At 40.3% G+C, this 14407-nt stretch overlaps 1 protein-coding gene across 1 annotated transcript; it reads right to left on the bottom strand.

Annotated features, from left to right (window-relative positions):
• Window positions 1-3012: 3012 nt before the first annotated feature.
• Window positions 3013-13887, bottom strand: rbm41 (RNA binding motif protein 41). The gene is made up of 7 exons (XM_028595462.1): window positions 13801-13887; window positions 12014-12130; window positions 10621-10822; window positions 7569-7773; window positions 6225-6745; window positions 3543-3690; window positions 3013-3315 (listed from the first exon to the last, which is right to left on the bottom strand). Exons 1-7 carry the CDS (start codon window positions 13806-13808, stop codon window positions 3182-3184), a joined length of 1335 nt encoding a protein of 444 aa, XP_028451263.1. The 5' UTR covers window positions 13809-13887; the 3' UTR covers window positions 3013-3181.
• Between the last annotated feature and the right edge of the window lie 520 nt (window positions 13888-14407).

Genomic DNA, 14407 nt, shown 5'->3' with positions numbered 1-14407 from the left:
AGCTATCTGTGGCACAGGTTCCACTTGAAATAGTGCAGGTCTTGGGTCTGTGCTAACCTTTTATTGGTTCTGAGAGGACTTGCCAACAGTCTATTAAATGAGCAGTAGATTATGCATTGTCTTAAGGCTCCATCATATCAGAGTTCAGCATTGAAGTTTGTATGTGCATTGCTGTCACAGAAAAACCACAACAAATGAGAGTGTGGTTACTTTTCTTTCATACAGAAATGGAGGTTTTGAATGTAGGGTACCAGTTAACTCCAAGTTTAATTTCATTGTGTGATTTTCCCAACTGCAATTGCATTGCAAAAATGCAATGCAGTCTGTGTGAGCTTATGATAAATTAGAGGCACCGCATCTATTTAATAACTGTTGGGCCTCTTGAAGTCTGCGTATATACAGTGTTCTTCTCAGTGAACAAGCCTACTGTGGGGTGATAGGTAAGGGTGCAGTTCTTTAGACCAGTGAAGACCTCAATTCAAACATAAAATCCTGCAAACCACGATCCCTGGTGGTCAAACCCAAAGGGCAACTGGAATCCTGCCAGGAACTGAACTGGTTCAACCAACACACACACACACACACATTTGACCGAGAGAACGTTAGAGATAAGTGGACTGGACACACACACACACACACACACACACACACACACACACACACACACACACACACAGAGCATGTGGGAAAGACACACAATCCCCTAAACATACAGTAGATGATCCTGAGCACCTTTTATCACAGATACAGTCTGTGAAACCAACATACAGGGGTTAGACAAATAAGGTAAACACCAAATGACAACTCTGCAGTCATTTGTTACAATCATGATGTTAGGTTGTATACCACTTTTCAGCATTTGTCGTCTGTAAATAAACAATGGCTCTTTGATATCTGAGGTTTTAAAGAAATATGAAACATAACATTGCATGACAAATTATATTAGGCTGTTAGAAAAAGTCAACATGACCTAAATAAAATCTCATTGTACATGTATATGTCAAAACTAATACAACCAAGAGTTTTTATTTCAGTGAAGATTTTAGTTTCCTCAAAAACAAGACCAGCTTGGTCTTTAAGAGTTCAACTTTTGACATCAACGTTTCAATGCATGAGAGACACAAAGTGCATTCAAGCTTACAACACAGTGGTCAGTGCTGCAGTACATCAATGATATCAGTGTGAGGATAGGAAAGGAGATAAGAAGAGACACTGCAGGGATTATGTGTGTTATGTCTTTTAAACAAACTAACCTCTATGGATGAAGTTTTTTGGCCATTACTCAAAGCAGAATAACCTGTAATGGCTGAATGGCTCCACCTAGTGTCCAAAAGAAGAATAACATTGAGTTTAAACAGGAGTCACCTAAATACATAAATAGCATTTCAATTGACATTCATGTTTCACTGCAGTTGGATTGGTTAACATGTAGACTGATTGTACAGTGCTGCTCATGAGTATAGGAACCCATGCTAAAGTTGACTAAAAAGAGGAATAAAAAAATCATCTTTTGGAAATTGATCTTAATGCCTTTATTAAAAAAATGAGGAAAAATCCAACCTTTAAGGACACCAACTTTTTTTGTGAATAATGTATCGTAAATAAATAAATGTTCTTCCTTAAAATACAGGGGGCATAAGTAACTACACCCCTATGTTAAATTCCCATAGAAGCAGGCATATCGTTACTTTTAAATGCCAGTTATTTCATGGATCCAGGATACTATGCATCCTGATAAAGTTCCCTTGGCCTTTGGAATTAAAATAGCCCCACATCATCACATACCCATCACCATACCAAGAGATTGGCATGGGGTACTTTCCATAAAATCATCTCTCAATGCAAATCAAACCAGCTATTAGGCTAACTGAAAGTACCCCATGCCAATCTCTTGGTATGGTGATGGGTATGTGATGATGTGGGGCTATTTTAATTCCAAAGGCCAAGGGAACTTTATCAGGATGCATAGTATCCGGGATCCATGAAATAACTGGCATTTAAAAATAAAAATCTGCCTGCTTCTATGGGAATTTAACATAGGGGTGTCTATACTTATGCCCCCTGTATTTTAAGGAAGAACATTCATTTATTTACAATACATTATTCATTCACAAAGAAAATTGGTGTTCTCAAAGGTTAAATCTTTCCTTTTTTTTCAATTAAGGCATTATGATCAATTTCCAAAAGATGATTTTTTTATTCCTTTTTATTCAACTTTAGCATGGGTACCTATACTCATGAGCAGCAGTTGGTCCTGTAAGTCATTGTGTATCAACCCAAATGAAAACTGAACATTGTGTCTTGTTTGTAGTGTGTATATATCTTTATAGAATCAAATAAATAACATATTACCGCATTCGTTCATGAAACCACATGCTGTAAGTACTTCCCTCTGACTGAACAATTAGATGTCTGGATTTATTAATGTCAGAGGGTTTAGTGTTTGTCTGAACTGCCTGGTCAGTCAATTTTAGAGTGAAAATCTTTGTCAGTGTCTTGGAGACAAAGTGGTAAAAATCTGGCCTAATTGTAGACATAATTATGAAGAAATTTAATAATCAAAGAAAAAAAAAAAAAAACGTTATACCTTTTTATTTTGATATATGACTATTATTAGTTGGTAAAAATCTCCTTTTAAAATGAAAACTATTTACTGGAAATGATATGGCTCTAAGGCCTGAGGCTTATAACTGCATAATGGTTACAGAAATGCCATTCATTCAATCAAAATGGGATTATAGGCAAAATTCAACCAGAGAAGGCATTGTTGTGAACTTGTTTAATAGGTAGGAACAGTATAGCATGTCCCATGAAGTGATTTGTATTAATGCACTTTTGCAGTCTTGTTCATCCTCTTTAGTTTTGTCTCCATTTGTTAGTTTTCTTAATATAATGCCCCTAATATAATGTAATTTTTAAGCCTGCTTGCTGACCTTGTCATAAATACTTTATCATCAAGATAATGATGAAAAGGTTAACAACAGTTTCTGAAACTCTCATGACAAACTGCAGTTTGATGCAAAACAGACATTTATTAAAATGCAAAGATGACCACTTAATTTATCTAGAAAAAATAATATACATATACACAATATTTACAATCCCCTCCATCTCAGCCTGTTATTCAGAACTCTGGAGCATCCATGTTGATGTCAGGAATACATTTTTTTTTTTTTTTTTGTTATTTTGTCTCCTTCTGCTTCTCCTTCTGTTTCTCTTCTTCCTGTCGCTCACGGCCAAACTCAACCACCAAAGGTTTCCCTAGCAACCGGTATCCATGGACCAACTGCAAGGCTTTCTTGGCTGTTTCAGCATCTGCCAAAAGAAAACAAATACAGCTACTAACAGATCTAATGTGTAATGTATAATGGAAAGTACACAGTGTATTTATGGTTGGTCAGTGTGTCTGCCACTTTGGTCCAGAGTGAAATGGATTGTTGTCAATTCTGGTTGAAAAAACCATCATGACCAACAATTCCCTGGTGACAGAGGCTGCACACTGCACCACATCCACCACCTTTAGGAGAGAAACACTTTGTCACCTGGCAGAGTGATGAAGGCCTGACCCTTCATCCTTCCAGTCAGCAGGCGGTAAAGTACTGGCGGCCCGTTCTCCTGTTCGAACCTGGAGAACAGCGCCACCAGCTGGGCCACTGAGGCCTGCACACTCAGGTTCTTTACACACAACACCTACATTGAGACGCAAAAAAAAAAAAAAATATCCTCATTAGTGGAATTGGTTATGCATCTATATATAGTTGCTGCATTTTGACAGCTGTATGCATATCAGATCCACGGCACTTATACCTGTCATACCACTGTCCTACTGTGTTCAGTGTGCACGTGGTGTAGCGTTCTGTTTAAAACTGCAGCTTTTTGATGTGGCGTAGGGAAATACAATTCAAGTTGACAACAATCATCTTTTTCTTTTGACAGTCGGAAACAAGTCGAACTTCCTCAACCTGCGGATCGCGGAGGTTTTAAATGACTGTGAGATGATTTATTTCACTTTAATGATTCATTTTAGGAGTGTTAAAGGGGTGATATAATGCAAAACCGATTTTACCCTGTCATTGTTGAAAAATGACAGTTTGGAGGGTAAATAGGACATGCATAGAACCTCAAAATCCCATTGACACCCCTTTCCCCTGCAAATCTCACAATTTGAAACTGCTGCTGAAAACGGGCAAATCTCAACAAAGCTAAAAGTTGACGTCAACTTCTCAATTCCTTCTCATTTGGCACTAGCTTCTATCTTTGTAACGCCCCAAAATTTACATAGGCCACTAACTGATCTGAGGTCAGTTAGTCTTCTAAATCTAGGTTGTGCTGATCTCTGCTATTCCATTACAAAATTCACTTCGGAGACTTTTTTATGCGAGAAATCAACTATGTAAAACTCAAATATGGGCCATTTTATGAAAATTGATGGCTAATTGCAAATTTGGTAAGACAGTGTCGGACTTTAGGAGCTCCACAATCTGCCGGGACAGGTGGTGGCTGCCGGCCGGGTTTGCTGCCTTCCCGGTCGGCCTCTCCCCCTTCACAGACCCGCTGAGCTGGAGCTCTGTCTGGATCTCACACACGAGTTGCGCAGTTACATAGTGTTGCTTTAAGTGTCCCTATAAACATTGAAACAGTTTTTGCTTGCTGTGATCACTTCTCCTGCTCATACTGGCCACCAAGAGATCTATTCCCAAAAGCAATTTCAAGTGATGGGGGACAATCACTTTTTCACAGCAGACATTTTGACTTGTCATAGTAGGAATAACATGAGGCTTCATATATATATATATATATATATATATATATATATATATATATATATATATATATATATATATATATATATATATATATATATATATTACAAAGTTAGTGTTTTTAGCACAACATTCTCTCTTTGTGTATCCTATGACAGTGTTTCCTTGTTGTGCTGCATAGGAGGGACACCAACACAATGAGTGAATTTTGTACTAAAAAGACTTCAGAGGTTATTCACTTATTTTTAGGTTAGACTGCTAAAGTGTCATATTAGCCTCAGGTTAGTCTATAGTATATCCTTGATGTTCCACTTCCGGGATTGCTCCGGTGTCGCAGGAAATTCCACTGGATGCATGCATGTCCGTTTCCTTCCACTTTCTTTGTGTTGAAATGTTAAACTCCGGTGGATTTATGAGGACTATTGTTGACCACTCCTCAGATCTCTGCAGGGTAAATTGAGACAGCTAGTTAGACTATCTGTCCAATCTGAGTTTTCTTTCGCACGACTATTTTACAGTGGCTCCATATACAAACTGGGAACTATATTCTCAGAAAGGCAAAGCTCTGCTACTTGGGCGGAGTGATTTGCTTGCAGCACCTGATAAACCCCGTGGTGAGGAACAGAGAGCAGCATTGCTTCGCCTTTCTGAGAATATAGTTCCTAGTATACGGTTAGAAGACGGCTTTGTCTCATGTGACCTTGTTATTTGTACACGCTGTGACTATACAAATCACAACATGTAAATAGGAAAATGTTGGCGTTATTTTGCCACTTGTTGGGAGCAGTAGGCTAGTTGGAGCCAGTTACCTCCAGGATCTGTGCTAAGCTATGCTAGCGGAGTGCACGTCAGACAGAGTTACGACACGCACGGAAATGAGAAGGGTATGTATGGACTTATCTAACTCTGGGGGATACGGTGAATAAGCTAAAGTCCCAATAAGTCGGCGTGTTCCTTTAAAGAAATGCCTTTAAACCAGAGCATGCTTTTCTCCCATCCCAGAATGCTGTGTGGAGTAGCCAGACCCTCCCACGCTCCGCAGCGTGTGGAGGAAGGTCCGGCAAAGCGAGACTAGCCTCAGGTAAACTTCCACGATGGTGGATTTTGTCCCCCATCACTTACATTGGAAGCAGATTTAGAAAATAATACTTTAATGGCCAGTATGAATAAAAGTAATGACTACAGCAATCAAAGCTTGTTTCAATGTTCATATGGGCACCAGACATACTACATATATTTAAGACATACTTTGTAAACTAACTAATCAGATTTTTTTTTTTAAATCTCTGGACTGGTTTTCACCGGTAAAAATGATTTCTCCGATGATACATTTTTTAGATGTGTTGGAAACCATTAGCATTGTAGCTAGCCTAAAACAAATGTCTGAGCTATCCATCGGGATCATCTGGTTTACGCAGTAACAATAAACACTTTGTGGCTTGTAGATGCAGCTGTTGATACCTTGGAGGGTATTCCCGGCTGGTAGCTTCGGAACCTCGGGATGCTCTGGATCCCTTCTTCAGATTCACGGTTTTTCAGGATTTCTTCATCTGAGATTGTCTCAATCTGCCCTCTGACAGTCAGTGGTCCCCCTGACCTGGACTTCGCCGCTCCACAGAGACTGCCGATTGGCTGGCTTATATTTATCTGTGGTGGAGCAGTCGTTGGTGGGGGCCCCGGTCTGTCCGGAACGGGCTGCTGCTCTGCAGGGTCTGAACTTGACTCCGACTGTACTGACGAGCTACTTTTTTCACCCTGCAGTTCTGACTGATGGTCAGAGGCTTCTTCTGATTGTCTGTTGTCTCTCTGTGAGTCCTGTAATTGGTCAGGTATGTTTCTGTGTGTAGACAGGTGCGACGCTTCGGTTGTTTCTCTCTCCTGTAGTGAAACCGGTTTCCTCTCCTTGCTGAGAACGTCTCTGTAGAGAGAATCCATTGGGTCAGAGGACGACGCCCTTTCCTGGCCCTTTGGGTTATCTTCATCTGTGAGGGAAAATACCACAACAACCCAAACAACAACAACACAGGTGAGATCTTATGACATGGACTTATGGGACGTGACAGTGACTGTTTAACTACCATCTCTCTGCTCTGTTGTTCTGAACAGTTTTATTTATCGTCCTGTTTTTACATTTTCCTACTTTACTCATTCTAATTTCTTTTGAAAAAAAAAAAAAAAAAAAAAAATTCCTAGATCGCAGGATGGATTTCTGCTGAAAACTTTGATCAATAACATCATTGCAGAAGTTGGAAAATGAAAGCACTGTTGCCAATCAAAATATAGGCCAATAGAAAACTTGTTGACATTATAGATTTTACACACACACACACACACACACACACACACACACACACACACACACACACACACACACACACACACACACACACACACACACACACACACACACACACACACACACACACACACACACACACACACACACACACACACACTGTACAACTCACACCAAAACAATCTTGATTGATAAATAGCACTACAGGTAAGAGGAAAAATATGTATTTTTGATTTTGGTGTGAACTATCCCTTTAAGAGTTTCTAAGATGCTCTGGGTTAGACAATCTATTAAGCCACAAAAATGTGTTAGTACAGTAATTTAGTCTCTGTCAATGTGTCTCCTGTTTGGAGGTGAGATGTTTTTGAACAATTCTTGGGATTACCCAATCTTATCATTTCATTTTCACCTTTCGGTTTTGTCATTTCAAAAACAAGTTCAGCGTGTCCCTCATACTGTTCGGAAGACTTATAACACTGTTTAGTTGACGGCGCTCTGGCACTCCGTACCTCTATGGTAGAGTGCAGTGAGGAAACCCAGGCGGTCAGTTCCCTGGAAAAGCGCTCGTTCGATCTCCATCTCCCGGCGTGACAGCGGCCGGCTGGCGGCAAAGCGCTGTGGGCGGGACAGGAGCTCTGCCCTGGCTTCAATCTTGTCTCTGATCACCTGCAGGCGCTGCTGCTTCGCACCTGGAGCTGCGCACACACCATGGGACTGTGTGGGCACAAAATATAAATATATATATATATACAGTGGGGGAAATAAGTATTTGACCCCTTGCTGATTTTGCAGGTTTGCCCACTTACAAAGAATGCAAAAATCTACAATTTTAATCATATGTACATTCTAACAGTGAAAGACAGAATCCCAAAGAAAATTCCAGAAAATCACATCATATGAATTTATTAAAATTGATAACCATCTGATGAGGAAAAACAAGTATTTGACCCCCTGGACAAACAGCAAGTATTCTGGCTCCTACAAGCCAGTTAGTCTTTCTTTAAGACACAGCCCCAATCCGAACCAATTATCTACATTAAATACACCTGCCTCACCTCGTTACCTGTATAAAAGACACCTGTCAACACCCAAACAACCAGCATCCAACATCATCACCATGGGCAAGACCAAAGAGCTTTCTACGGACATCAGAGACAAGATTGTTGATCTGCACAAGGCTGGGATGGGCTACAAGAGAATCGGAAAGCAACTTGAGAGAAAAGATCAACTGTCGGTGCAGTTATCAGGAAATGGAAGAAGCACCACACCACCGCCAACCTCCCTCGGTCTGGGCCTCCACACAAGATCTTGCCTCGTGGGGCATCCCTGATCATGCGAACGGTGAGGAATCATCCCAAAACCACAAGGGGGGAACTGATGAATCAACTGAAGGCAGCTGGGACCACAGTTACAAAAGAAACGGTTGGTAACACACTACGCCCGTCATGGATTGAAATCCTGCAGCGCACGCAAGGTCCCCCTGCTCAAGAAGAAACATGTACAGGCCCGCATGAAGTTTGCCATTCACCACCTGGACGACTCAGAAGAGGCCTGGAAGAAGGTGATGTGGTCAGATGAGACCAAAATAGAAATTTTTGGCCTCAACTCAACTCGTCGTGTTTGGAGGGCAAAGAACACCGAGTACAACCCAAAGAACACCATCCCCACCGTCAAGCATGGTGGTGGCAACATCATGCTTTGGGGGTGCTTTTCAGCCAAGGGGACGGGACAACTCCATCGTATTGAGGGGAGGATGGACGGGGCCATGTATCGTGGAATTCTGGACCGACATCTCCTTCCCTCAGTGAGAGAGCTGAAGATGGGTTGAGGATGGGTGTTTCAGCACGACAACGACCCTAAGCACACCGCCAAAGCAACAAAAGAGTGGCTGAAGAAGAAGCACATCAAGGTTCTGGAGTGGCCTAGCCAGTCTCCAGACCTGAATCCGATTGAAAATCTTTGGAGGGAGCTTAAAATGCGAGTTGCCAGGAGACAACCTCGGAACCTGAATGATTTGGAGGCTGTCTGCAGGGAGGAGTGGGCCAACATCCCTGCCGAAATGTGCACAAACCTTGTCACCAACTATAAAAACCGTTTGACATCTGTGCTGGCCAATAATGGCTTTTGTACAAAATATTAACATGCTGTTTGTCCAGGGGGTCAAATACTTGTTTTTCCTCATCAGATGGTTATCAATTTTAATAAATTCATATGATGTGATTTTCTGGAATTTTCTTTGGGATTCTGTCTTTCACTGTTAGAATGTACATATGATTAAAATTGTAGATTTTTGCATTCTTTGTAAGTGGGCAAACCTGCAAAATCAGCAAGGGGTCAAATACTTATTTCCCCCACTGTATATATATATATATTACCCAATTATACAATTATATTTAATGCTTAATCTGATTTACATAAATAGTTATACATTTGGATGTTTTATTTGTTGTTTAAATATTAAAAGGACAATTCCGACGCAAAATGAACCTAGGGGTTAATAACATATGTGTACCGAGTCAACCGTTTGCCGGGATCTGTTTTCCGGCTAATCAAATGTGTCTCTAGCTTGAAAGAAGCTAGCGCAAACCGGTGATTAGCTTCTAATGCTAGCCTTCGGGGCAGAGGGTAAATCGCTATTTCTACACCACTAACAAGGCTCAAAATAGCACCACACTTCCACAGTAGCATAATGAGGCTCCCTACATGTAAAGCGAAGCACTGAGAACTGTGTAAGTGTACAGACAGTTTATTAAAAATATAGATTATAAAGACTGTACCGTTCACTATACAGCCAGGCGCCATCTTGGGAAAACAGTCATGACCAGTCGAACCACAAACGCCGTGCAACCAGTAACCACTAACGTAGCTCACGCACGGCGTTCGTGGTTCAACTGATCGTGACTGTTTTCCCAAGATGGCGCCTGGCTGTATAGTGAACGGTACAGTCTCTTTTTAATAAACTGTCTATACACTTACAAAGTTCTCAATGCTTCGCTTTACATGTAGGGAGCCTCATTATGCTACTGTGGAAGTGTGGTGCTATTTTGAGCCTTGTTAGTGGTGTAGAAATAGTGATTTACCCTCTTCCCTGAAGGCTAGTGTTAGAAGCTAATCACCGGTTTGCACTAGCTTGTTTCAAGCTAGAGACACATTCGATTAGCCGGAAAACATGTCGACTCGGTACACATATGTTATTAACCCCTAGGTTCATTTTGCGCCGGAATTGTCCTTTAAGCATAAAAATCAGCTGACACTTTTCCCCAAATGGAAAGCAATTTGGAATATTTATATATGTATGTGTGTGGTGTACATTTTTCTAAAACAAAAAGGTATTAAACCTTTTTTGGGGCCTTATACTTCCAAGCATGCAATCTAGTAGAAGATGGGAAAAAAGGAAACTCATAATTTAAACCTACAGGCAGATTTAGAGTTTCTAACCTGTGCGACCTGAATGTGTTTGTATTAAGAAAACCAGAGAAAATATGAGGAGAACATGCAAAGTCCACATATGTAGGGCCGGGAATCAAACCCAGCTCCTTCTGTCCCTCTGGCAGGTTTCACCTTCTCTGCTGCCTCCGGTACGTCTCTGCTCTGCCACTGCTGGATCTCCGTGTCGGTTAGGCCCAGCTCCCGCAAGCTGGCCAGCTCCTTCTCCCCATCCTGTAGGGCCTGGAACTGGGGGAGGCTTCTCACTCCAGCTGCCTGTTCCCCAAACGGCAGATAGAGCGCCGCTGGGGCGAAGCACTGCCTCTTGGCTACACATCTGTAGGACAGAAGTTATTTCAAAAAGTTTCACAAAGACTTCTTGTGCTCCAGCAGAAGCAGCTGCAGACACATATCATACAAAGTCACATATCCTAAACGTATTTACTGATAAAAACATGGCTGAGTGAGTAAGAATATGTAGCCCCGGGGGTTGTATAAAAGAACATCCTCCAGGATGCTCCGTGGGCCACTGTGGAGGAAACATAACAGAGCATTTGATGAATGCTTTTATCCAAAGCATGTCACAGTAACAAGAGCGTGGGAGCACAGAGAGCTCCGGTGAGAATAAAACTGCAGACACTGCTTATTTTTCCCACTGAGCTACACAGGCAAGTTTTATTAACCCAATTCTACACAGAAAGGCTTTATTGACACAATTCATTGTCTTTTTTTTTTTACGGTCACTGTGTGACAGTAAATTCATCTAGAGAGAGGTTAACCGTAATTTGCACTGTCAAGATCTCCTATCAAGAGGCAGATTCCTGCATATATCACTACAGGATATTTTGCTTGTTAGTAGTAGGGGATGTGTTGCAGAATGTTTTGCTACATTGGTGCCATTGTACTGATAACATTAGGCAAGGGATTGAATTGTGGTATATTTTTGTATCTCAAATTTGTCCCAAGCCCAGTGGGTGTCTGCTAGCCTGGAAATCCAGACCCAAAGCCGTAAGATTAAGGGTCTGGCACTGAGTAATGAAAATGGCCCAACTCGAGGGGCAGCACCAAGCATACATTTGAAAATCTCACTGCATGCAATTGGATAACACTACGACCAATCACAACAATACATGGGGTGACGTATCCAGAGCCCCGTATGCTTAGATACCAGCGGAGCTAACAGGTAGATTAAACTGTTGTCATCTGTTTACCTCGCCTCTGGCCGCCTGTATCAAATACACCGATGTGATTGGTGCAGCTCGGCTACAAGGGCATAGTTAATGAGCATCATTACTCAATGCCAGAGTGACTCGCTGAGCAAATTCAAATTGTGCTCTTGCGAGAACTCTGGATTTCCAGGGTAGGTGTCTGCAGCACTGTAAGAAACCATTAAATGGACTGTAAATCCATATGGAAACAAAATGTTTCCAAAGTTTATTATCAAGTAATGTCCGTGGATGTTTGGATTGAACTTTCTTTACACAGTACAATGCCATATTTTTAATGATACAAACAGAGAGTTTCTGACCGGTCAATGTCAACTTCAGTGTGGAGCTGCTGCAGCAGGAGGCTGTGCAGCTGCCGCTGGCCCTCCGTCTCCTGCTCCTCAAGCAGCGGGCCGTCCTCACAGGATTGCCGGCTCACTCTGAACAACACAACAGACACATGAGTTCAAAAACTCAGTGGATGCTTATACAGCAGTAGATAAAGGACACATCCACCGTCACCACTAAGTCTTACTTTCAGGTAACAGTATGACAGTATTCTGCCATTTGGTGGACACTTAAAGGACACTCACAGTACAGGCTTACAGTACCACAACTAAACTGTTCATGCGTCTTAACTCACAAAAATATAACACATGAGAGAAAGGACTTTTGAATGAATACGTTTTGTTTAAGGATGGACCATAGAATCAGGGCTGCAACTAACAATTATTTTCATTATTGATTAATCTGCTGATAATTTTCTCGATAAATCAAATTGTTTGGTTTATAAAATAGAGAAATTGTGAAAAATGGCCATCCCAATTTCATAAAGCCCTCTGTGTTGTCTTCAGATAGCTTGTCTTGTCCGACTAACATAGAACAAAGAAAAACAGCTAATTGTCACATTCAGTGTTGAAATTGGAAAGTACAAATACTTTGTTACTGTACTTTCACGTATCTGTACTTTACTCCACTACATTTCCTAAATAAAGTGCATAATTTTACTCCACTACATTTCCCTAAGCATCTTCGTTACTCGTTACTTGCAAGAAATGTTCTCGCACCTTGGAGTGAAAGATTCTTTTAAAAATTCTGTTGTTTGAATTTGATGTTAAAGAAGCATGTGGAAACCCAGAATATTAAGCTTTACTACGAGGAAGCCACAATAAAGTTCAGAATCCAAGTTTAGTTTTACTTTTACTTGTATTAATGAAGTACATTTAATATCAGAAAATTACTTTTGATACTTTCTCCACTGGGGATCAATAAAAAGTATAAAATTAAAATTAAGTACAGCAAATATCAGATACTTTAAGACTTTTACTCAAGTAATATTCTAAAAAGGTATAATATATATATATATATATATATATATATATATATATATATATATATATATATATATATATACCGTTATCAAATGATCAAGCAGGATTGGTTGATAAAAACATTGGATTCACAGGATTTTTTAATGTGTTCATCAATATTCTGTCAAAGGCATACATTTCCATCTTTTGTTTCATTTATAAACATTTTCTCCATTGAATTTTCAGATAATTCACTTAATAACAAAACATGTATAGATATCATCAAATTACATGCTACGTAATGGAAAACGGTATCGATTTATCCCGGCCCTAACGTTGAACTTTATGGTGTCAAATAAAAAGCGGGCAGCGAAAATACATAGTTAACGTTAAAGCTAACTTTAGGCTATTAGCTAACGTTACATGTGTTTTTCCAGGCACTCTGATATTGACTGTGCCTTCCCCTCGTGGAGGTTTACAAACCGCCTTAACTGGCTTTTGAGAAAGAAGAAAGATTGCTAACGTAACCTACTTCTATTATATCAAACGTTTCCGTTTAAAGTATCTGTAATTTCCTTATTTTAATAAGTACAAGCTTGTAACGTTATGTGATAATTTGAGACCTCCAGCCTAAAGTATGGCGAATGGTCGACGTAAAAGCTACAAGTAAGAGCTACGTAAGAGCTTTAAACTGGTATTTTCTGTCAACTATGTGTCGAACCAAATACTTCTGATTAAAATGCCACAATTCTTTTAAAATGATTGTAATAATGACACTGATAACCGAAAGTTGTGTTTACCTTCGCATGCTTCCGGCTTGTGCTTCCTGTTCCGGCCTTTGGAATCATGGGAAATGTAGTAAAATCCCCACATGAACAATAATGAACTATAAGATATGTTTCATGGTTAAACTTTGATGAAACTAATATCACAACATATATTTTATGGCGTTTTGGGTTGAAAAGAGAGCCACGTGCATTTAGTAGAAAAATATAACAAACGAAAGAAAAAGTCTATATGACGTATGATGTGTTTTTTTCAGCTGTTTGGCTGACGGTTTGGATATCCGCAACAGACCCAACATTTCCCATGCATTTTTAATGTTGTGAAATATCTTATAAAGAAAAAAGCACATGCAAATATTTGCATGTGGGCTACCACACCCTACTTCATCAGAAAGGGTGTGGTTATTTACCCCATGCCAATCATCCGACTTGACTGCCTTCCCTTAATTTCTCTACAGTGCATGGTGTCATATTTATCAAATTTATATTATTTATCAGCATTACATTTATCAATGTAATGCTGCAAAGCCTTGCTAGATATATACTCTAGTCTAAACCACTCATACCCTCCCTACCTAGTAGAAGTGTCCTCAATTAGCCTGCTGGCTGACGTCAGTAAGGG

The sequence above is a fragment of the Perca flavescens genome, chromosome 13, assembly GCF_004354835.1.
Source record: "Perca flavescens isolate YP-PL-M2 chromosome 13, PFLA_1.0, whole genome shotgun sequence".
Lineage (NCBI taxonomy): Eukaryota > Metazoa > Chordata > Actinopteri > Perciformes > Percidae > Perca > Perca flavescens.
The sequence above is the reverse complement of the archived record's forward strand: the minus strand, read 5'-3'. Positions and strand labels throughout refer to the sequence as shown.

Bases quoted from the DNA above. Each gene is read 5' to 3' on its own strand.
- rbm41 (XM_028595462.1), bottom strand. The intron at 10,823-12,013 runs GTCAGAAACTCT...TCTGTCCTACAG, and splicing joins ACTGAAGTTGACATTGACCG to ATGTGTAGCCAAGAGGCAGT. The intron at 3,316-3,542 runs GTGACAAAGTGT...TTCTTTTGGCAG, and splicing joins GGCCTTCATCACTCTGCCAG to ATGCTGAAACAGCCAAGAAA.